General features: G+C 32.0%; 3 protein-coding genes across 3 annotated transcripts; all 3 read left to right on the top strand.

Moving 5' to 3' along the window:
- Positions 1-1,794: 1,794 nt before the first annotated feature.
- Positions 1,795-10,995, top strand: LOC114389638 (proline-, glutamic acid- and leucine-rich protein 1-like). Its single transcript, XM_028350353.1, has 13 exons — positions 1,795-2,207; positions 2,299-2,415; positions 3,301-3,365; positions 4,353-4,458; positions 4,920-4,991; positions 6,027-6,086; positions 6,531-6,660; positions 6,737-6,930; positions 7,036-7,220; positions 7,545-7,672; positions 7,754-8,037; positions 9,402-9,645; positions 10,009-10,995. Exons 1-13 carry the CDS (start codon positions 1,941-1,943, stop codon positions 10,812-10,814), a joined length of 2,658 nt encoding a protein of 885 aa, XP_028206154.1. The 5' UTR covers positions 1,795-1,940; the 3' UTR covers positions 10,815-10,995.
- A 2,789-nt stretch (positions 10,996-13,784) lies between these two features.
- Positions 13,785-15,528, top strand: LOC114389639 (serine acetyltransferase 5-like). The gene is made up of 2 exons (XM_028350354.1): positions 13,785-14,296; positions 14,821-15,528. The coding sequence occupies exons 1-2, from the start codon at positions 13,928-13,930 to the stop codon at positions 15,310-15,312; spliced, it is 861 nt and encodes a 286-aa protein (XP_028206155.1). The 5' UTR covers positions 13,785-13,927; the 3' UTR covers positions 15,313-15,528.
- Positions 15,529-16,691: 1,163 nt separating this feature from the next.
- Positions 16,692-20,891, top strand: LOC114391065 (metal transporter Nramp2-like). The gene is made up of 4 exons (XM_028352062.1): positions 16,692-17,620; positions 18,835-18,971; positions 19,085-19,737; positions 20,664-20,891. The coding sequence occupies exons 1-4, from the start codon at positions 16,959-16,961 to the stop codon at positions 20,889-20,891; spliced, it is 1,680 nt and encodes a 559-aa protein (XP_028207863.1). The 5' UTR covers positions 16,692-16,958.
- The last annotated feature ends 4,696 nt before the right edge of the window (positions 20,892-25,587 follow it).

Consider the following 25,587-nt stretch of genomic DNA (forward strand, 5'->3'; position numbering starts at 1 on the left):
GTTGGACATGGAAAAACATTGTTACATAAATTGCCGATACGTTTCAAAACACACGCTAACCAATCATACATTTAATTAGTTATTTTTAGTGCACGGTAATAGAAATCAAAATGAAGAAAATAGAAATTGAGAAAATTTACAGACGATAGAATTGAACACTAACGACATCAGTTATCAGATAGTTATTGATGTCATGGAGTGATGTTTCTCGAATCAACAAATAGTTATTTTATGATGCTCAATTATCATAACGTCCATACAATGGTTTCCTTCTCGAAGTGCATGGATTTGTTTGACAACCTATTCTTGACCGAGTTTATCCCATATATTAGTTTGGTTAAGTCGTTCAATTTATTATTACTTTTTATGTTTGTAAAAAAAAAAAACCAAATATTTAATGCATTTATGTGATGTTGTAATCATTTGTCTTAAATCAGTATATAATTTTTGTGATAAAAGAAAATCAGTATGCAATTTATCAAAAAATATATATCTTGCCATAGTTTGTTACTATTTATTTATACATATAGTTTGTTACTATTGTTAGAGATTCAAAAAATATATCTCATCACAACTTGTTAGTATTGTTAGATATCTTATTATTATTTTTATCTATTATTAACTCTCCCCATAAATAATAATTAGTCTTTGTTAGTAACTATAAGTGTATGTAAAATGAATATTTTCTCGCAATAAAATTGATTTCATACTCAAATATTAATCAAGATTTGAATTCTGAATCACTTTGTTAAGAAACATTAGTCACTATCACTTGTGTCAACTGATATTGTATATCTTTTTAGGCTAAATTATAACTCTAGTCTTCCTAGTTTTCTAAATTTATGATTTTGGTCTCTTTAAGTCTTAACCGTAATACTTAATCTCCTTAATTTATAAATTGACGATTTTGGTTTCTCTAATAGATTAATTAATAATTATGATTATTATAAATATCAATTAATTATAAATTAAATAAATATTACCAATCATAAAAATAATAAAATACAATTAATGTGGTGTTACTCCCAATGAAGTCACATGCCATGAGGAAGGTTGAAGAAGTGTTTGCGGAGAAAAGGAGTACAATATTGTGAAAAATTATGATTAATAATTTTTGTTAAGCTTTTTTAATAATCTGTGGTTTTAATTACTTTATAATTAAATGCTTATTATTTGATTAAAAATTGAAGGTAAATTGTAACAATATTCCTTTAAAATGAAGAATAATAAAAAAAAGTATTGATATGCCTCAAAATTCAAGTTATTCCTTGTTAAGTATTGATAAACTTACCTTATATACAAATTTTAATATTAAATAATAGTATCATTTAGTTCCTCAAATTTACCAAATCAATATAAAAGAAAAGATAATAAAGTTATTTGATTGCAAATATAAATATTTATAATCTTTAAAATATATTATACAAGAAAATAAATAAAACTCAAATATTTTAATTTAAAAAATAAAAAATAAAATAATTTATACCATGAAGACTATAAAAAGAAAAATAATTTATTAAAAAAATAGTATATTTGTCTTAAAAGAGAGATAAAATGTCATTATTTTCAAAATAAAAATACTATAAAAAGGGAAGAAATATTTTGTTAAAAATAAAATAGAATAAATAAATAATACTTAAATATTATTATTTTCTACAATCAAATTCTTCAAATAAAAGAATTAATTTATTATTAAACTATTATACATTGTATATACTAAAAATAAAAAGATTAAAAAAACAGGGGACCACGGCTCCCCCTCAGCTCTATGTACGTCCGCTCGAGTGCACAAGTGTTGATAGGTCCTCTTGCCCTTTAACCGCTACACAAAAAATACACTCCCATTACTGTTAGAGTGAGACTTTGTTCCCTTCTCAATTCACTTCGTTTTGGCGCCGCCGCTGCACACTCCGAGGTTGCTGGGTTTCGGAGAAGTTCCAATGGCGGCCTTCGACCACTTCGGGAACATGTACGACGTTGCTTTCAAGCCCCGCTTGCTTCAAACCCTCATAAGAGACCACCTCCCCGATGAGAAACGCCCCTTTTCGAACCCTTCAGAACTCTCCAAAGTCGTGTCTTTGATCAAAACGCACTCTCTCCTCTCTGAGTCTTTTGCAGATTCCACGCGCCCCAAACTCATCGAAGCATCGAAATCCGCACTCACTTCCTGGCTCAACCGCATTTACTCCCTCCTTTCCACCACCATGGTGACAAAAAAAAAAAACACAACTTTTACTCTTTTCTTATTGTTTTCAGTGATATACTGAGATGGGTGCCTTTTTTTTTTTTTTTTTGTAGCCAGATAAATGCTTGGCGGGGATCTCTCTGTTGGGGGTTACTTGTGAAGAGTGCAGCTCTGAGCGTTTCCTAGAATCTTACTCTGTGTGGTTCCAAAAGTTGCTGTCTTTTCTTCAGGTACCAAGTTTTTCTTTTTGACATGCATATATGTAGATGGTTCTTTTGCTAGCTTTCTAGAATTTTATGTTTTTGGGGATATGAAGTGGTGTTCAATGTAGATATGCTGTTTTCTAGGGTCGTAGATGAATTTAGACCCGAGTGATGCTCACAAGTGGTGCCTAGTAGCTTGGGTCTTTTTAAGAATATGACAGGGGTTCGAATTTCCATCCCTGGTTATGCAAATAGAGCAGCATTTGTGAGTAGAGGAGTTGTCCCTTAACTGGTACTGTACTTCTCGGGGAAGTAGTCCCACGGCTTTTGGCTATGGGGATATCCCTGGGTCCAATGCTGGATTGGAAAAAAAATTGATACTTTCTATCTGTTGTATTTTGCATGTTATCCGGCACAACATATAAAAGCGGGTGCTAGTACTCGAAAAGAGGGCTTAATCTAATTCATACCATTTTAAATTTAATGATATGGTACTAATCAATTTGTTGTTCATGAAAATCTATAGGCTTGCCTTTACAGATTAAAGGCATTCTGCCACTAATTTCTAAATCAGCTATCTATCTTTGGTTGATGCCTTTTAGGATTACTGAATGTGCTTATTCTGTCTGTAAGGCATTGTTGAGTTCATGCAGCTTCCTCTTTTCTTGTGTTGGATGATAAGGATCCTATTTTTGTCTACATGATATGTTACTGATTAATGTTGAACATCAATTTATCTGATACGATGTCTTTATCTTTTGTCTTGGACTTCGCATTTGAATCTTTTGAAGTACACATGCACTCAAACATTGGTGCTCTTCTTTACATGGATCTTTGTTCTAATCTCTGAAATGAATTTTTACTTTTGTTATGCAAAATTGTGATGTGTTCCTTGATCTTTATTTAAAACAGTCACCTGCAGATTCTCATTTAGTGAGGGTAGCTGCCTGTGCTTCAATGTCTGATTTATTTGCAAGGTTAGAGTATTTCTTTTCCCACTAAAAGAGTTTCCCATTAATTGGTACGATTATTGGTATGCAATGTAGAATACTCATGCTTGATGCTGCTTAATTGAATCCCCTGCTGTAAATTTCTTTCTTTCTCTCTCATTCTCTGTTTGTCTGCAAGCTGTTGTGTGGTTGCCACATACATTGCCTGTAATTAATTTACTATAACAAGCAGTTGCATATCACATTTACAGATCACAAGTATTACAGCTCTTGTGCCATATTGCATGGGTTGCTGATTTGCAGGTGGGCAACCAAGTGATTGGTTGTTGCAAATTTGCATCATTGTTGGGGTTGTTCTCAACTGCTCGTTATAGATTTGAAGGGGTTGCAGTTTGCGGGTGGTTATCAGAGCCATGCCTTGCCCGCAAGTGATCCTTGTTCAGCTTGGAGGTTCACCGGAGGAACAATTGGTGTCAATGGAGGCTGGTTGAAAACAATCTTTAAGTAACAGAAATATGGTCATCGTGAAAGAGGCAAATTAGAGGTGTCACGAATAGGGAAGCAAATGCATAATAGAACCAAAAAAATAGGGAGGCAAATTAGAGTTTGATCAAGTCTGACTGTTTGAGTTTGTTAGCGAGGTGGCATGATTGATGAACCTAAACTCCTAAACTTGGCTGAGTTTACAAGTTAACTTGAAAGTTTGAGAACAACAGATGGTCCTATGAAGTTCCTTAAATTTGACATTCCATCTACTTAACAGCTTACTAAATTTCTGATTATATATAGCTCCTAGGATCTCTATTGAAACAAAATTAATATAGACATGCATTTAGTCTTAATGTTAAATATTTCCAATATTTGTTGTGTGGAATATTTTTTCACTTATTGCGATTATCATTTTGAATCAAATTAGTACAATCTTGGAGCCATCCTCTGAGTCCCGTTGCTGGTGAATCTGTCTTCATTAAAATAGCTTGCAGCTACCTGTACTAACTCTCTGTTACAAAATAGGTTAGGTGGATATCCCAAGATCAAGAAAGATTCATCTTCCTGTGCTGTGAAAGTTGTTCAGCCTACTTTGAAGATGTTGAATGATGAGAACTCAGAGGCAATATGGGTAAGTGCTTAATAATAATCGAGGGAGAAATTCTTGGGTTGAAGTTTGTTTGGGCATATCATAGAATTGCATTTGCTATCATTATATGTGAAACATTATAAATATACAGTATATGTTGATGGACAAAATCATTTAGTTCATCACATGATGCATATAATGTAATCAGAAAGAATAACTAAACTATTGTAAGAATGCAACAGTTTCCTCAAAACCTCTCTCACGTACTCATGCATAGGTATACACTAAAGAGATGAAAATGTCTTGTGTTAAACTTAGCAAATGTGGAAGGTAAAAAGTTTTTGCTGAATGCAGAGTTGCAGACAAAAATATAAGATATTCTTTGCGTGCTCTTGACACTAGACACTTTTATTTGTCAATTCTCATATGCCATTTCTTTGGACAGAAATTATCTGCTTTATTTGCTTACAACTTTTTTATTATTTGAATTGTGGTGTATGCAGGATGCTGCAGTTCATTTGTTATGTACCATAATAACTTCATTCCCATTTTCTATTCGTAATCATTATGATAGTGTAAGCCTCTCCTTCCCTTTTTGCTAGTCCTTAATTTCTGTATGCATGACTAGAACTTTTTTTCTTAGAAGTCTACTACCTGCTTTAATACTTGTTTTACCAGAGCAAGAACTTCAAACTCAAATGGTAATTTTGATGTGTTCCTTTTCTTTTAATTTCACCATTATCTTTCTTTTTTTGACTTCATTATTATGTTCCTTTTGCTTCTAGGTTGATGGTGATTGTGTGTGTAAATTGTGGCATTATTTATCATTAGGTGGCAGATATTGACATGCTGATGCTGTAGATATATTCAGAGAGATTGGCATGTTGTGTTACATGCTTCACGCTCTTAATTTATGTTCTTTTCTCTTTTTGCATTTTTTTTAGCTGTAAAGGATTATTTTTATCGTCATCCCTTTGCATTTCTCCTCTCTATCTCAATACAATTCTTTTTTAATAAAATAAATACTTGGATATAATTATGTTTGTTAAATTGTTCTAACCAGCTTTTTTTTTCCTAATGTATTTTTTGGATTATTATCATTTCAGTCCTTAAACTTTTAAGCATTTTTTTAGTCCCTGAACTTATTTTATCTTTTTTTAGTCCTTTAACTTTTTTAGTTCTTACTTTTAGTCCCTTAACTTTACGGAAAAAAGTTAAGGGACTAAAATTAGAATTAAAAAGTCAAGGGACTAAAACCAGAAATTCAAAAAAGTTTAGGGACTAAAAAGATAGTAAAGCCGTATTTTTTTTTATATTTACACGAGTCATCAAACATACAAGGGATGCACCTAAGATTTGCATAATTGGGACGTTGATGCTTTTGCAGTTTGTATCTGCATATGCCTTGTATTGACACTGCTTTTCTTATTCTTGTCAATACTCTTGTGTGTCTCTGTCTCTGCATGATTGAAAGATAATGAACATGACATGTTTGCTTGTGGTTGGTACCAGTTATTTTTGTTGCTTTTATGAGGGAAAATGTCGAGGAAACTATTCAAGCTCCCTTGGTGCTGTATTCACATTTTGACGAGTGTTTTAAATTTATGCAGGTTGAATCTGCTATTGCTTTAAAACTTTTGTCTGGAGGATGCAGTCTTGATATGTCAAAGGTAATGTGCTCATCAAATTTCAAAATGCTTCTCTCTGGGGTATGTTTGGATAGTTGGTATAAGAATGGATGGAAGGGGACTGCTGTTTGTCTGCCTCTGTATGTCTGCAGCAGCAACATTTTGCTTAAAAATAATTTTTCTTTTTATTTTGTTTTATACATTTTATCAGAAGGGATCACTTTGTAATTGTAAATTTATATTATACCAGTTCCATTCCATTTTTTATACAACTTCTAAACAAGGAAAAACGATTCTACCTGCCGCCACATTTTGCTTAGTCAATATCCAACATGCTGGGAGTCATTTATGAATTTTTTATTCTATTTTTTTCCTAGTTTAGCAGAATGCCTGGTCTTAATGTTGAATTCTCAGTTTTTGTATGAGATGCTTTCTGGTAAATAAAAAAATACTGACGTGTTCTGTTATCTGCTTGGGTGCATCTAGAAACTCACACATTGCCTCGCACTGCTTCCAAAATCAAAAGGAGATGAAGAAAGCTGGTCTGTGATGATGCAGAAAATTTTGGTGTTAATAAATGATCAATTAAATTTAGCCTTTCATGGTCTAGAAGAAGGTAGATATTGGCATTATCTGTTCATAACAGCCTCTATTAAAAGCAGTTTGTGATAATCTTTTTCCATGTGTTGCAGAAACCCTGCGTAATGAGGTTACTAGGCTGTTGCTTTTGCCAGGAAAACATCCTCCACCACGATTAGGAGGCTATATATTGGCAGAAGAAGTTCGCAACAAGGCATCAAAAACGTCTGAGCAATCACTGATGTCTAATGCCTCTAGACTTATGTTTGGCTGCTGTCTGATGCTTAAAAATTCATATCCTGTTAAGGTACTGTTTAGTTTATCCAATTTGTGTTCCTACAATTGATTGTCAGTTCTGTGTATTCTTCTTAGTTTGGGAAAACAATGACAAAATGCAAAATGACATTGTTAGGTAAATGTGCCTGTTCGCCTGTTATTGGCTTTTGTTGAGAGAATTCTGATGGTAAATGGCTCTTTGCCACAAATGTCATTGCCATTCATGACTGCCAAGCAGCAAGAGAACATTTGTTCGGAACTTCCAGTTTTGCACTTGAGTAGCTTGGAATTGCTTACGGCTATCATAAAGGCCATGGGCAGGTATGACTACATGATAGCCTTTCTGTCTCCCTTCAAAAGAAAAATAGGCTAAACAGAAAAAAGTAATGAGGTTGGGAGCTTTGTAAATTAAATGTAAAATTCTTGAAACCTTGACATTTTAGAATAGTGTGTTTGTCTTTTATTTTAATGCCATTATTGATGATCTCTGTTATAATGTGTATTCTATCATCCACGAGCTTACCCTGCACTGTTATGGTGCTCTGGTCCTGTTTCTATGCATGACTTCCTCTGATATATCTTTTTTCTTGTAATTTTTTTTGCAAGAGTGAGGAATTGTACTTATTGCCAATTTTTGTATTGCAGTCAACTATTACCACATGCTGCCTTTATTGTACGTATCATTACAAAGTACTTCAAGACATGTAAACTGCCAGAATTAAGGATTAAGGTCTATTCAGTCACAAGGAATTTATTCATAACCATGGGTGTTGGTACATAAAATTTGACCTTGATTAAGCTGTATTTAATTTGACCATACATAATAGCCCTCGCTAATTAGTGATTTTGAACAGGACTGGCTTTATACCTTGCACAGGAAGTGATCAACAATGCTTTTGCTGATTTAAGTAGTATTGAGCATAAGAATGGTGGCATATTAAATGGTTCTTATTCAAATGCCTCTGCTGGAACACTGCTACCGCCAAGTCATAGAAAAAGGAAGCACAGCAGTACAACTGGTTCTCTTCAAGAGCATGGTGAAGGTGGTTTGAGTGTGGAAGTTCCCAAGAATCGTCCATTGATTCCAATGTCTCTGAGAATTGCTGCACTTGAGACATTAGAGTCTCTTATTACTGTGGTATGTATGCATCTAAGTATCTTTAATGTAAAATAACTAAAGGTGTTTGTTTCTTCATCAACCTTTCCCTACCTTAAATGGCTATTCTTGTTCATAGTTTGTGTTAAAGTTGTAGGGATGGATGGAAAGGGATAAAGGAAATATCTTTTAAGTGATGTGACTGAAAAATTGTGATGCAAACAATGGTCTGTTACTCTTGTTTGCACATATATTTTAGGTACAATACAAGAGATATATAACTATTATAAACCTAGCAGTTACTCCAAACATAATAAGAATCCTAACACAATGGCTATCCTAATATTCTCCCAGAACTCAATGTTAGTAATTGGAAATGCTTAACTATGTTCTGTTGCAAAGTATCATGTGGTTCACAACCTTTATAATAAAATACATAATGACATCAACTCATCATATTCTCTGTGGAAGGATATGTTAGGACACTGCTATCTTGGTGGGCCACAGTTTGGAATGTTGTTTCTATAACTTGATACACTTTTATCTTTCCAAACTTTCGGACATTTTTATTTTTTCATCAAAAAGTTAAAAGGGATTTTATTGGAGAGCAAATAGGGGAACTACAAGTTGAAGAAGAACGAGAAATCCTCCAAACAAGAAACTTTTCAGAATTTGGGCTTAGTGCCTAACACAATATCACAAGTATGGTGAGGACTGCCCAAGCATTGTAAGCTTTAATTTAAGTCATACCTCTTGTTGATGTGGCACTAAACACCACCCTTGACGATGCTGCCAAGGCATCCCCCAAAGAGGCCGCAAGTTGCAACTAAGGCTGGCTTGGGGTAACCACAATTATTGCGGTCTTTCAACAAAACTATACACAAAAGGGAGCAGGATAAACAGCTAAAAGTACAGTGAAGCTTCCCTATAAACTGCATATCCAAGATAGCAACTCCCTTGAAACAGCCATAAGCAGAATATTAAAGAGAAGAATGTAACTTTATCCATCAAAAGTAATTTCAGGTATTTAATATTGTTAAACTTGTATAAACTGGCATGATTCACAATATGCCACTGTTATGTAATTCTGAGGCCACCTTTAACTAGTTTATATATGTTAAACAAAATGACATAACAAAAATCGAAAATGAGGAAAAGATGTTCTGTTTTAAATAGGGTAAATAAAATATTGTAGTGCTTACAACAGTCTTTTGTTTTGTACCTTAGGAATAAGTTCAGTATCTTCCTTAATATTGACCTGAAACATTTAGGGATGAAATTTTCACCTAAAATCCATCCTTGAAATTGTCTTCTAAAGTTTAAGGGGACACCAAAGTGACCCTTGAGATCTAAATTTTCTTCTCAATTTTAAGGGAACTGTATGAATTTTCAATAATTTTTCACAGGCTGGTGCTTTAAAATCTGAACCATGGAGATCAAAAGTTGATAGCCTTTTGATAGTCACAGCAATGGATTCTTTCAAGGAAGGATCAGTTGGTGAAGAAAGAAGCGTGTTTCAACAAAAGGAACCTGCTGCAACTACCACAGATTTGCAGCTTGCTGCATTGCGTGCTTTATTGGTATCCTTTCTTTCATTTGCTCGGGTACGACCTCCATATTTAGCCCAGGGTCTTGAACTTTTCCGTAAAGGTACTTCTCTATATATCAATTTGAATTTCTTTTCTTATTTATTTTGGTATTTTGTTAGATGTTCATTGGTATATGTATCTGAAAGGATTTAGTAATAGGGAGGATATTGTACATGATAGCTAAGGTATATTTATAATATCCCTTGTGTTTTAAATAATATAAATTCTTGTCAATATAAATATCCACTTCCCATTTATTTTTAGTCATATTATTATTGAATATAGAATGATCAAATAGAAATAGCATTTTAGGTTCCTGATATGACTGCCTGATGAACATGTAAACCTTGTACCTACAATTTCATGAAATTTTATTTAATCCTTCTTCCTGTTTGCTTGAACAACATGGAATCCTTGTTTGCAGGGAGGCAACAAACTGGAACAAAACTAGCTGAGTTCTGTGCCCATGCTCTGTTAACCTTGGAAGTGCTTATACATCCTAGGGCACTTCCAATGGTAGATTATGCCTATGCAAATAACAGTTCTTTTGGTGAAGCTCACAGTAATCTCCAACATGAATATTTTGGCTGGAGCAACAGTACGCCATATGGTTTACCACAAGATCCTCCTGACTATGATGATGATCTGTGTGCTAGATGGCTTGAAAATGGCAATGAAGCCGATGAATCATTGGATAAAAATACAAAATACACCCAAGATCCTTCTGAAGCTTGCAGAGCTAGTGATCCTGAAGTGCTTTCCATGCATGTATCTTCTGGCACCAATATACAGGAGAGGACTGAGATGGTGGTGTCTGAGACTGCCACCTGTGCAAATGTTGAAATGAAAACGGTTGAGGATGAAATCAATTTCAAGTCGGATCAACCAGGAGAATCTGTGGTGCAATTTCAGGAAACTGTTTCTTGCACTACAAACATCCTGGTGGCTGAAACTTGCAGTGATGTAACTGATGATAAAGTGTCCGAGAAGATTGTTTCAGACAGCTCTGTTACTCGTAATGAAGCCAGTCATAAGGAATCAGGACAAGGAAGCTCGGCTAATAAAGACTTCAAATTTGCTTCTCTGAGTGGTAGTTTATGGCATAGAACCTCAGGCTGTAAAAATATTTTTGAGGAATTTGCTTTTCAATTGGATCATGACAAGGCACTGGCGGATGAAGATGATTTTCCTGATATTGTGGATGGAGACCCAGATTCTGATTCCGAATAAGGGAAGATTTTGTAATTTATTTTTATCCATAGAAGCATAAGGAACATTTATTGTAGTTCAATTTCATTCTCTTTTTTCTATCTGTTTTCCCAAGGTAAAACCTTTGAAGTTTTGACTTTGTTTTTACAAAAATGAAAATGATAGTCGAGCAGTTTTGGAAATGATATTCAAGCTTCTTATAGTCGAATTTGTTGACTTTGTTAGAAAGTATGAAACTTGAGTTTTGCTCAATTAACTCGTTTGTAGTTTTTTGGTAATTTCTTTTTAATCAAAATTGTGTTTTGGAATGTCTTTCAAGTTTATCAATTCATTATTTAATAATATATTTTTTATGGGATGAAGTAAAATTTCAAAGGCAAAGATTAGAAAAGAATGTTTAAATATAAAACTTAGGTTACTATGAAATTATAATTAATTTAGTAATATATAGTGTTATTTGTACAATTGTATGTGCCATGCACAAGTTATTTATAAGATTTTCAAAATCGGATTGGCCGTCCAATTGTTTAAACCAGTAAAAAATTGGTGAAAACTGGTTGTTTATCTTTTTGACAAGTTTTTCTGCTCCCTCTAATTCTTATTTCTCAAGTTTGGACCTGAAGCTGACCTCACCATAAATGACCAAACCATGCACACACAAAACCATGGGTTTTGGCTAAAAGACGAGGGCATTGGTAGAAAAGCAAAACCATGGATTTTTATTATAAAAACAGGTTTTCAAAATCATTTTTAAAAACAAATTGAAGTTTGTTTCAAATAAATACTGTATATAGTATATCAAACCAATAATTATAATTGGACACGTGCCACCTTTTAACATTACAGATTTTGCTTTTATATATATATAAAAAAAAACATTACAGTTTTTGCACTTGTTTTAATGGATAAGCTCAATAATTTTGCCTCGAGTTTCACTCTTTTACTTCTGTTATCCATTACTTCACCAGCTAGAAGTATCCTCGTGCAGTATTTTAGTTTGGTAGGTTATGTTTTTTTTTTTCAGGTTTCTTTCCTTTTTCACTCTTTCACGACATCTTTGATCATCACCCTATTCCCTCTCATTTCCAAAAAAATAATTGTGGTAAGTTATTTTACACACATAATAAATAGATAAAAAATAATAGTAATTTTTATAAAATTAATCTTAGAGAAAAATAATTATATAATGATGATGTAATTTTTTTTACAGAATTATCAAATCACAAATGATCACTAACTTTAAAAATAATTATTTTAAAATAATTTAAATGATTGGATGATCATGTAAAATAATTTTATATTATCAATATATAAACATTAAACTCTAAGTGAAAAAAGATAATTAATATTACATTAAAAAATTAAAATGATAATTATTTTAATTTTTTTTCTTGTCCGACAATTATAATGGATAGAAAGGATATTTCATTTCCCTTTTTGTTTTTTTCCCCCAAATTACCCACCAATGGACAATCTCCTCGTGGCTGAAATTGAATACGCTTCGCGCACTGAAATTTTGTTCCACTGGTTTCCTAGTGGGCCATAAAGCTTACTACTTTTAAATTAAAGCCAAGAATGTTGTTGTCCAATATGAGACATAGCTTCTACTCAAAATAAAATAAATTCTCATTTTGAGAGATAGCTTCTAGTCAAAATAAAAAATATTAAATTATTCATTTGATCTTTAAATTTATATTTTTTTAATCCTTGAAAGTGATTTTGTTTAGTTCTTATGGTTTGTATTTTAATTCTCTTTTAATTTTTATAGTTTAAAAGTAATATTTTTAGTTCTTATCATTTATTTTTTAATTATCTTTGAGTCTTTACTAAAAAATATATATAAAAATAATTAATTTCAAATTAATTATAAATTATCAACTATTTTTATTACAAATTATCTTACAATAAATTAGTTACGAATTACTTGTTAATATTTTTATAATTAATAATATTACTCATTAAAAAAGAATTAAAATATAAAGTATAAGAACTAAAAAGATTACTTTCAAATTATAGGAACTAAAAAAGAATTAAAATATAAATTATAAAAAAAAATTACTTTTCAACTACAAAGATTAAAAGAGAATTAAAATAAAATATAATATATATAAGAATGGTAAAGCTATAAAGACCAAATCAATAATTAAACCTAAAATAAATTCACAATAAAAAAACCACACAGAAATCTGAAATCTGGATGGTGGGAGCAAAGATTTAGAATATTTCAATTTCAATTTTTTTGATGATTATCTTGAAGTCAAATGAACTAGTACCATTTTCACAGTCAGATTCATGAATAGCATCATACGTCACTACAACCACTGGTAGAGAAAGTTAATGGGAACATATCAATTTGCTAGGAGAAAAGCAAATGGTGGAAAAAAAGAAGAGAAATTAAGAATACGAATATGAAGAAAAAATAAAAATAAAAATACAATTTTGTATTATTTGTTATAAGAAAAAAGTTCACGCCTCATTCATACATAATATGTATTAGAATGTTGTATCTATTAATTTTGTAAAGCTAATTTTGGTGGAGAACTTAATTGATTATATTGAACAAAGTCTTTTATTTCAATTATTAAGCTTGAAAATGAGACATTATTTAATTAAGAAAAATGTTGTATGTACAACATATAAGTACAATAGGTTTATACAAAGTTTGGACGTCATTTTTGTATCTATCTATTTCATCAGTTTGAGATAAAATAAAAGATGTAAAAAAGAGAGATAAAATGATAAAAAAATATTATTGTAAAAATTGTTGTATGTAAAAATATTCTTGATGTTCTTTTTTTTTTGTCATTGTATTATTTGTATGGAAAAGTAAAAGTATAAACTAAACTTTAATCATTAATATTTATATAAAAAAAAGGTTTTCTTATTTGCTTCATGTATAAAATTTTCAATTAGATGAAGAGATGAATGAGACAGCATGGAGTATTATGCACACACATGTCAGCATAAGAACAAATGATCATGAAGTGAAGTGAAGTGAAGTGTATATAAAATACTTTGGAAGTGTCGTGAAGAGCCAATAACGGTTTTTTGTGTGTTTCTTTCTCTCTCATGTTGTAGTATCTCACTAGTGTTTTTCATTCGTTTCTGAACCACACAAACATCACCACCGAACAATGCCGACGGGGTTACCGGCGGCGAATTCCTTAGTGGCGCCGGACGAAGAGGGGTGGGTGTGGGGGCAGATCAAGGCGGAGGCGCGCCGCGACGCCGAGTCGGAGCCTGCTTTGGCGAGCTACCTCTACTCGACGATCCTCTCGCACTCGTCGCTCGAGCGTTCTCTGTCTTTTCACCTCGGAAATAAGCTCTGTTCCTCCACGCTTCTCTCGACGCTCCTTTACGACCTGTTCCTCAACGCCTTCTCCTCCGACCCCTCCCTCCGCTCCGCCGCCGTCGCCGATCTCCGCGCTGCCCGCGAACGCGACCCCGCCTGCGTCTCCTACTCCCACTGCCTCCTCAATTACAAAGGCTTCCTCGCTTGCCAGGTCCAATTTCCCTAAACCCCTCTTTTCTAGGGTTTCCACTTCTTCAACCCTAGCTTGGGTTTGTTTTTGCTTAATTCATTCATTTTAATTAAAAAAAAACATGATATATACAACCTGCAAGATTTTAGATATCGGTTCCGGTCGTGTTGCAGTTTTTTGTTGATATGGCGAACAAGTGTGGTTGATGCGGTCGCGGACAGTTAAAAAATCTTGCGGAGAGTTAAAAAATCTTGATGTTGCAGCCAAATCACGGTCGCGACCGTTTTTTAAAATCTTGAAATGCAACTTTTGACGTAGTTGTTATAAAATCCTACAATTTTATTATACTGAGAAATTCTCGGATGGCAATTTACAATTTTTTATTGAGTTTAATTTCTGAGCATAGTTAATCAAGATTCATGTGGAACATGACAATATTTGGGATGACAACTTACAATTTCTGATTGGATGACAGAGTATGAACTATTTACACTTTTTTTATTATTGAATCTTAGGGTTAGTTGTGTGTGATTGTGATTTTGCAGGCGCACCGTGTGGCGCATCTGTTGTGGCGGCAATCACGGCGGCCATTGGCTTTAGCGCTGCACTCTCGCATCGCAGATGTGTTTGCGGTGGACATTCACCCGGCGGCAAGGATTGGGAAGGGGATTCTGTTCGACCATGCCACTGGGGTGGTGGTAGGGGAGACAGCGGTAATCGGGAACAATGTGTCGATCCTGCACCATGTTACTCTGGGTGGGACTGGCAAGGTTGGTGGAGACCGGCATCCTAAGATTGGGGATGGGGTGCTTATTGGTGCTGGTGCTACCATTCTGGGGAATATTAAGATTGGGGAAGGTGCAAAGGTTGGTGCTGGTTCGGTGGTTTTAATTGATGTGCCACCACGGACAACAGCAGTTGGGAACCCGGCGAGGTTGGTTGGTGGGAAGGAGAAGCCCTCTAAGCATGAGGATGTGCCTGGGGAGTCTATGGACCATACTTCCTTTATCTCTGAGTGGTCAGATTATATCATTTGAATTTCTAAGGTTAATCAATTAATGAATGAATACTTCAAATCAAATGCTATGTGTTCTGCTGTTCTAGAGTTTTGTAATTTTATATTTGGATTGAGATTTTGTAGAGACCACACTCTGCTTAATTATACTGTATTATGACTGGAAATTTTGGCAGCCTGCAATATAGTGACATATTGTGCAACAGATTATATAAAGCTGGTTTTGTTGGTTATGTTACAGGGATTTAGCTTTGAGCTGAGTTTTTAACATTGCATTGCGTGTCCAAGGATAATAATCTAGGTGTCTTGTTGGTAGAATATGGTATTTTACTATCAGAAGTAAAAATAGAAAAGAAAGAGAAAGTGAAAGTAATGAAAAGAAATGAAAAGTAGTCTAGTATCTTGACCTGGGTCTGCAGAACTGTTATACTTTTGATATTCTGGGATTAAGAAGGATTGAATGGAATCTACAAGGAAGTTGGTCAGGTGATTCAATTTTGAAATTTTTAAGGTGGTGTTTGTGCAATACTTGCTATTGCTGTGGTTATTCAACAAAGGATAAGAACATGAATTTCTCTGCTGAGTTGCCTTCGCTCTTAACTAGCATATGTGACTTTCTCTTACGTTTTCTTAAGGCAGTTTTGATTTGGTAATCAATCGAACGAGGTTGGTCTTCTCAAATCTCAATTTAATCTCGCACGATGCAGTCCAACTACAAAACAAAATTCTATGTTGTTTGGAGGATTAGATTTTAGTGAAGTCGATAGTACAACATATGAAAGAATTGATTTTAAGAAAACCATTAATCTAATATTTCTCGCATAGTTTTTGAACGAGAGAAAGAGGATAAAGTGAGTTTGGTTTGATTTTTCTTTCCCCGTCAAAATCATAGGTGTAAGGGAGTGGTTGTATGAATTTCAGAAATATTATTTTGAAATTATATTGTATAATTTAGTTAAATAGTTGATTTTGACTAATATTGTATCATCACTTGAAATATGATTGTGTTGGAAAATCTTATGGATGTAATGCTTAGAATCATTTTCATTCACTAGACAACTAAGCTCATATGATTAATATTATAAGATAGAATCAATTTTATTTTGGACGCAAAAACTGCCAAAACACAAACTTAGAACCTATTATTTTGAAAGCAAGCGTGATTTTATAGACAAACCGAATAAGCACATAGTTTCGTGTAAGAAGCAAGTAGTTAGTGTTCAGTTTAGTCTGTCTATACTCTCTAGCGATGAACCGCAGTCGTTGGAATTTCACAAAACTCCAAGAATAGTTGGTGTAAGTTATACTCACAACACGGGTTGTGTTAAATTCAACTCAGCATTCTATTCTATTTGCTTTCATTCTCCAACTTTTGTTACACGTGAGGCTCTCAATCAAATTGGCTGAATAAATTTACTATCACCAAAATATAGCATTTCTGGCATAAATATAGCACAGCATCCCCAAGAAATCTCTACCAAAATAGCATGCGGTGTGCATGCACCCCTGAATTCTTGATTTCGCATCCATAGAAATCATTGCACTGAATTCTCTCCATCTTCTTCTCCCATCCCACGTAACCAAAACAAGATAAAATCAGGAAAAAAAAAATATATCAACCCCAACAACCATGACAAAAGATATCGTTATCCCATAACTGCATGCAACATGAGCACTCAGTTACAACAACACAACAAAAGAGAATTCAAGGGAGAAGAAGAAGAAGAGGAGGAGGAAGAAGAAAACCATTTGCTACATTCAGAATGCGAAACAATACCATTGTCCTCACCCCACACATCACCCTCAGAGTGGGAACATGGAAACAGAGAAGAAGAAGAAGAAGAAGAAGAGAAGGACACGGTGTATGCAGCCAAGGACAAGGTGCAGATATTCGACCTGGAGTCCGCCAGTGGCGCCAGTGTGGGGTCAACGGCGGTGCCGCCATTCTCGTGGAGGAAGCTGTGGCTGTTCACCGGACCCGGGTTGTTGATGAGCGTGGCATTTTTGGACCCGGGGAACCTTGAAGGGGACCTTCAGGCTGGAGCCATTGCAGGGTACTCTTTGCTTTGGTTGTTGATGTGGTCAACCTTCATGGGGCTGGTGATACAGCTTCTGTCGGCAAGGCTCGGGGTGGCGACCGGGCGGCACCTGGCGGAGCTGTGCCGGGAGGAGTACTCCAATTGGGCCAGGTTGGTGCTGTGGATCTTGGCTGAGCTTGCTCTCATTGCTGCTGATATTCAAGAGGTTATTGGCAGTGCTATTGCTCTCAAGATTCTTAGCCATGGGATTCTCCCCATTTGGGCTGGTGTGATCATCACAGCCATGGATTGGTAAGCTTAACAAATTGTGCAATGCATGCTGTATCGTGTATAATCCATGTTAAGAATAACGATGAGTTTTAGGCGAGTTTTACGATGACTGTCTAAAGGCCTAACAATACCCTCCCTTACCCGGGCTTGGGACCGGCTATGAAAAGATACAAGCGGAGTTCAATGCATGCTATATCCTCTCACAAATTCTTTTACTATCTTAAAGCATTAAATGAAGAAGTAAATGCATTTACTGTGTGTTTGGATAATCTTTGTGAACGTACTTTTGGATAATGATACTCCTTGTATCTTTTATTCTTAATGTGCTTTTGAAAAGTATAAGGTTATCCAAACAACACACTTAATGTTTTGAAAATATAAAATGTATTCAATAGTCACTACACAAGGGAAACCAAAAGATTAGTAAGAAGATGTTGTATGAGGATTTAGAATTATTCAAACTAATTTTATATATGACTTGGTTGGAAAAATCGTCTTAATTGCGGACCCTCCTTAGTCTGCCTTAGTTGCGTTGCGACCTCTTTGGGGTTGCCTAAAGTGCAAACTTGAGGGTGGTGTTTTAGTGGTTTAGTCTCACATTGATTAGACATATGGACATTAAAATATATAAGCTAGGACAACCCTTACCTTACAAGCTGATTTTATAGGATTGAGTTGGTACTGAACCCCTTAACCCACACTGTAAGAGAATTGTATTAAGTTTTTTGTATTCTTATCCTGACTGTTAAGTTCTCAAATCATACAATAACATAGGATTTCTTCTCTAAAATTGCACAAGATATTCTTAATGGAGGTAATTTAAAAGGTAGCATAGTGGACAACGCTATTCTATCTAGTAGGATCTGGAGATGGTAGTTGTATGCAGTCTTAATTTCACAAGCGGAGAAACTTCTTTTAAGATTTGAATCTATAACCTGCATACCACAAGGTAGCAACCTTATTGTTGTGCTGAGGCCTGAATCTCATCCTCCTCAATGAAGGTTGTTTAATGTTTGAAAAAAATAAAGAATCCACATGTCACTATTTTAATTTCAGAATTTGATGGCGAAAGTATAAAGAACTTGATCCAAGTTTTGTTCTTATGGGCCATTCAATTTGAATTATGTATAGAAATGAAAAGTAGTTTACCATGTTTCACTTAATGATAAGTATGGTAAAATAAATAAAAATATGTTGTGGTTCACCATTTTCAATCCTGTTTTTTGTGTGAACAGTTTCTTCTTTCTATTTCTCGAGAACTATGGAGTGAGGAAATTAGAAGGTGTATTCGCAGTTTTCATTGGAACTATGGGCTTTTCTTTTGCGTGGATGTTCTTCGATACAAATCCCAGTGAAGAAGAACTACTGATGGGTACAAATTCATCTAATGCCTTAGCTTGAGCACATTCATTTAATTGCATGATGTAAAAACATACTAGTGTTTTTCCAATATTAGTGTTTTTCCAATATTGGTGCTTCTTGCAGGCCTTTTGATCCCAAGAGTAAATTCGAAAACGCTTCGTCAGGCTGTGGAAATTGTGGGGTGTGTGATAACCCCACACAATGTATTCCTCCATTCTGCATTAGTACAATCAAGGGACATTGATATCCGTAACAAAGGCCAGGTTCAAGAGGCTATAAACTACTACTCAATTGAGTCATCAGTTGCACTTTTAGTAACATTGGTGATCAATCTGTTTGTGATAACCGTTTTCGCTAGGGTGTTCTACGGTACAGAACAGGCGAAAGGCATAGGATTGGTAAATGCAGGGCAGTATCTTCAGGAGAGGTATGGAGGAGGGTTGTTTCCAATTCTCTATATATGGGGTATTGGTTTGTTAGCAGCTGGACAAAGTAGTACCATCACAGGCACATATGCAGGGCAGTTTATAACTGAGGGCTTTCTTAAGCTCAATATAAAGAAGTGGTTGAGGGCATTGATCACTAGAAGTTGTGCAATTGTTCCAACTATGATTTGTGCAATTGTTTTTAATACATCAGAAGGTTCTTTGGATACCATGAATGAATGGCTTAATGTGGTCCAAGCAATACAGATTCCTTTTGCACTTATCCCCCTTCTTACTTTGGTGTCCAAAGAGGAGGTCATGGGGACCTTCAGAATAGGGCCTATAGTAGAGGTAAGCAAGCTCTCCATCTAACCCTTTAATTAAATATTTATACTTTTTATTAACCAAGTGATCCATGATTAACTTAAATACTCATAAAGATTTGTTTGTTCAAATTGCATATGTATTACTAGTACAAACATGCTAGGATGCATTCTTTGATTTATTACATACTATAGTTTAGTAGTAATAAACTTGAGCTCTATGAAAAATTGACTGTGAGAAGGATAAAACATCATTTGATCATATGGTTGGCAGAAAATGATACAGGGTTATTCTTGTATGGCTATTATAGCAAAAGGATAGATGCATGCATAGCCATTTATTAATACATCTTGTACTTCATAGAGTAAAATGAAGCCTCAATCAACCATGTAAAACTCATAAAAAAAGAAAAAAATGCAAATTAAACTCTACTGTCTCGAGGTTTATCAAACTGACAGACAGAATTTTAATAAGCACATCACTTCAATAACATGAAATTTAACTCAAATTAGAAGAAAGAAACATTTTAATATGTTAATCTTTATTTATTTATTTATTTTGACTATAAAGTAGTAATTTAAGCAGAATAACATAAATACTTTCTACTGATTTCGTATTGGTTTGAAAGTTCCAATAAAAAAAATCTACTGGGCAAATTACAACATTTCCTAAGATTTTATGTAATTACACAAGCATCTCCTACTTTTTTAGCCATTACTTTTGTCTCCTTTGTAAGGGGTGTTAGTGTAAGGCTTAAAGGGATATCAGTATAATGTTTTCAAACACATAAGAGGGAGTTTAGTATAATGTTTCCAAACTTAAAAGAAGATTAGTGTAGGAAAATAAAAACAGGCGGGGTTATGTGAAATTACACGAAATCACATGGGGAATTGCTGTAATTTGCTCAAATCTATTTGATACTCATCCATAACTCTGTCCATTTTATAATGTAGAGAGTGGCTTGGAGTGTGGCTGTGCTGGTAATATTGGTTTATGGATATATGTTATTAGATTTCTTCCTGGATGAAGTGGATGGAGTGTTGTTTGGTTTTCTAGTCTTCCTTGGTGCTGCAGCATGGATTTCATTTATTATATATCTGGTTCAACATAGTGGTGCCATTTCTTCAATCCTAGTGAGGTCCTCTTATTCCAAAGGCTTTTTCTCTCTTGCTGGCAACTAAGCTATCAAATTCATACAATTTTTGGGACCTAAAGATTAAAAGAATGAATTATGTTGCCAATTTTGCAAGAGGGTCGTTGATACTGTTTTCCAAAAGGAAGCATTGGTTCAAAAGGGCTGTCTCTGAACTTGGAAAAGGAATGCAAGTCCATGTAGTTGAAAGAAATTATACTTTGGCAACCGAGAACTAACTCTTCATGCACAAGATGAAGGTATCATTATGGTGATATAAGAAACTTTTACTAATTAAGGTCTGCAAGATTCTTTTGTATAGAAATTAGAATAGACTACCTGATTATAAGTTGAAACAGCTTAGGATGTAACATATAGTCAAATAGGTTTATTTTTGCGGTATCATTGGGTCATTACTTTTAAGTTGTACTAGTGATATAACCTAAGAAATACAGTTGTCATACTCTGAAAAACGGCTTTGATTTTGCCTCTAAACTGTTATCCTCTCATTTCACCTTTGTTGTTAGCTATTATTTTTTGATTTTATCTCAATGATCTATACCACACTATTTTTTTTTATGAAGTCATTTTTGGATTATTTAAGGGAAAAGGTGCTTTGAGCAGAACATTAGTTCTAGGGAGGCAAAATGCAAAAACACTCTCCGAACTTCATTTTGTAATTGCTAGAGCCTTTTACAAATTCAAGTAGACGGGGGACAACTTTCAAAAACTTGCAAATAGACCCTTTTGCTCCCAAGATTTCTTTTCGTTTTCATAAAATATGAAACAAACAATAACTTTAAAGAAAAAAATAGTTTTTTTTAAATAACATGAATAAATTAAAGTTCATCAGTATTCATTATACATGCCGTGGGATTTAATAATGGGGTTTAGGGTTCATGATTTATAAATTTAAATTATAATAAATAAAATAATTATCATTCAAAATATTAAACTAAATTGCTAATTGTTAATTATTAATTTAATATAATATAATGATATTTTATTTATTTTAAAGACTAAACTAATGAGTATGAGTATGACATTGCTATATAATGTATTACTGTTTACATTAAGAAAATTCGACTCACTCTACTGATTGAATAGAATGCATAGATTATTATAAAATTTTCTAATACTCATTTCCATCCCTAGTAATGCTTAATATATATATATATATATATATATATATATATATAAAAGAGAGAGAGAGAGAGAAAGTGCAATTGTTTACATTGTAGTATGATGTTGAATTAATTGTTTATGATTTCATTTTATTATTTTTTATTTTTATCATTTTCTGTATAATTATAAAATAAAAATAAAAAATATTTTCTTAAACTAAATGATTTTTAAAAGAAAATATAAATAATATTTTCAACCTAAACTCTTTCTAACTCTCGGCTTTGATGTTGTTATGCTATATTCAGTTTTCAGCATCTTCTCTGACTTCAAATATTCTCTAATTTCAAATACCCTGTTAACATTTCTCATTTTTTTTCCTATCACATTATAAACCCTATTATATCTATATTTTTTTTTCTTTTTCTTTTTTCTCTAGGTATCTCATAACATAATGAGTGTTCATAAAATATTATTCAAAATTTATATAAAGATGAATTTGTTAGAAAAAAATTATATAAGAAATAAAAAACAACAAACATAGCTGTGGTATAATATCACATAGAATTAAAATACATAAAATACTTTTAAAATTAATTATATTCAAAGTATAAAAATAACTAAAAAAAGAATTTAAAAAAGTCTGAATTAAAACGCCCAATGCACTATCCTTAAATAAAAAACATCTCATTACACTAGTAAAAATTATTATATGTACTCCTATTCCAAAATACCTCAATCCGCATTAGACTGATCATGTGCGTTTAAAGATTCCAAATCAACGAACATCCATGCATGCTCCAAAACATATTTTAAGTAACACTAGAATTTTATACAAAAGAAATGCAAAACTGATTCTTTTTCTACACACGTGTGACTGTGCTGTGTTAGGTGTCTTATTTTTCAGCAAACAACACAATCTACCCCTCTCTCTCTATATATATTATTGTTGAATTATATTTATGTATTAATAAAATTATTTATATTAAATTTTGTCAAAATTAAACAACAACAAAAAAAATTAATCAAATAATTCATATTTTAATATATTTTGAAATATATATATATATATATATATATTAGGTTGATTTATTTTATATGAAAAAGATAATAAATAATTTTAGATAATTTGAAATTTTATATATATAATTTATGTGAATTTTTTTTAATTTCACCGTAAATTTTAAGAATATATATATATATATATATATATATATCCGGGAAAGAACGAGCAACTTAACTGTGCAAGACTAACAGTCACAACATGCCAAAACGGTAACAAATTTTTAAAAATTATGAGAGAAAAAATTACACACATAGTATAATTTTTTTTTTACAATTATTCAATCACAATCTATTACGTATGATAAATTTATTAATTTTTAAAATAATTTAAATGATAATTTATGATTAAATGAAAATATAAAATTAATTTAGATGGACAATGTATATACATTAAACTCTTAATAAACATATTGAAGACTTATACAAATAGTATCCTAAAAAATAGGAATTAAGAAGATTAACATGGATAGTAGCCAGATTTTGTCTTGTTAAAATAGAATTGATTAAAGAGATATTTTTTACTTTAATTTAAAATTATAATAAAATATTTTTTAATAATCTCCCACTAATTTAAAATTTAAAGTAAAAAAATAATATAATATTATAACTATGTAAAAAACTGAAAAACATTTTTTAATAGAACATAAGATGTTATATTTTTAGTATAAGAAACTTTTCGAATGAGCGTTAGATCTAGTGGATATGAAATTTCACACGAGAAAAACATAGTTATTTGATTTTCTTGAACTAAATTTCCTTTAACAAGCTTTAGAACACAATACAATATGATATAAGTGTTCATTTGAGTTTAAAGACATGTAACTTATTTTGTGAGTGTTATTTAGAGATTAACTCATATCTAGTGACAATTTCACCATCACATTTACTAAGTGAACTCCCAAAGAGTGAGATGTGACAACCACCCTCACATTTAACTGGTGTTGTGTTCATAAGAGATATTTAAATATGATATTTTTAGTAAATTAATATATACCTCAACCTTATAATTGCTACACTTTGTCATAGGAATAAAAATCAGAACAACTCTGTAATATTCATAATTTTAATATACTTTAGTCAATAAACAACTTTGTTGTTATCCTTAACAAATTAGTATTTTTAAGGACATAATTGTCTTAAAATATAGTAACCAAAAAGTGCTTAACAAAAGGAATATCCCTTTGATCTATTGTTATAAATTATTGGTTTAATTTTTTTATAACAACTTGAACTCTATTCATGAGATCCCATTCACATGAAGATTAGTGTTCATTATTGTGACTATTTAATGAGCTTAAATTTTATTTCCCATGACAACTTAAATATGTGTTGACATGTCAATCTTTGTTTTGTAAATGAATTCATAATATTTTTTTTAGACAAAGAGTAAGATGACATACCTGATGATGATCTCCAATTCCCATTTTTCATTTCTCACAAAATGTATTAGATAAATGATTTGTATAAGAACTTTCTAATAAAAACATGATATTGATTCAAATGTTAATTCAATCTCACAAAAATTATTCAAAGAAAAAGTTAGATTTAAAATAAAAATAAAGAATGAAAGAAATAATATTATAATAATGAAATAAAGAAGAAGATAGAAAGCACACTAGAAAGAAATTGGGTGAATATTTATAACTCTTTGAAGTTGAATTTATATAAAAATTGAAAACATCAATTTGATAATGAACGGTGAAAATGATAATACAATTCTAATTATAATCAATGACTATAAATATTATTAATTTTAAAAATAATTTCTTTATTAAAAGCTTTGAATAATATTAAATTTTTATAAAGAACCAAGTGAAAAAAACCAAGAAATAAATAATATATTGTATTATTTTAATATATAATAATAATAATAATATCTACTATTTTATTATTATTATTAATAATAATGTCTTAGACAATTTTAATATATACTATTTTACAGTACATAATATTATAAATATTTTTATTTATTTTGTGAAATATATACTTTAATGTACCTTATTTTTTAAAAAATAAAATTAAGCATAGTCAAATATTATTTAATTTACTATTAATGTGAAAATTATTATTTAAAATAATATCAAGATTATATTATTATAGTTAAAACATTTAAAAGACTATGGATGAGCTTAATTTAAAATTATATTTCATAAATAAATTAACTTTGAGTTTAGATTTATTTATTTATTTACATAAAATTTAATCTTAAAACTCATTCATGTATATATAATGGTTTTTTTATTAATCTTATTTAATATGATTTAATAATATTTTAATATATATAACTATTAAATCTTATTGATAATCATTATGTAACTTCAATGTGATATTAAAATAATCTAAAATATAATTACTTTTTTTATCATTGAAAAAAAGTTATTTTAGAAAAAATAATTTAAAATAGAAAAATATTGTTATTGACTCTGTCATACGAAAAATTTTGTAACATATATTTTTACATATAACTATTTTTATATAAAAGTGAAACCAATAATATTTATTATTTAATTATTACATTTATAGTTTTTTTAAAAATTAGTTTATAAAATAAAAATTAC

The sequence above is a fragment of the Glycine soja genome, chromosome 16, assembly GCF_004193775.1.
Source record: "Glycine soja cultivar W05 chromosome 16, ASM419377v2, whole genome shotgun sequence".
Classification (NCBI taxonomy): Eukaryota; Viridiplantae; Streptophyta; class Magnoliopsida; order Fabales; family Fabaceae; genus Glycine; species Glycine soja.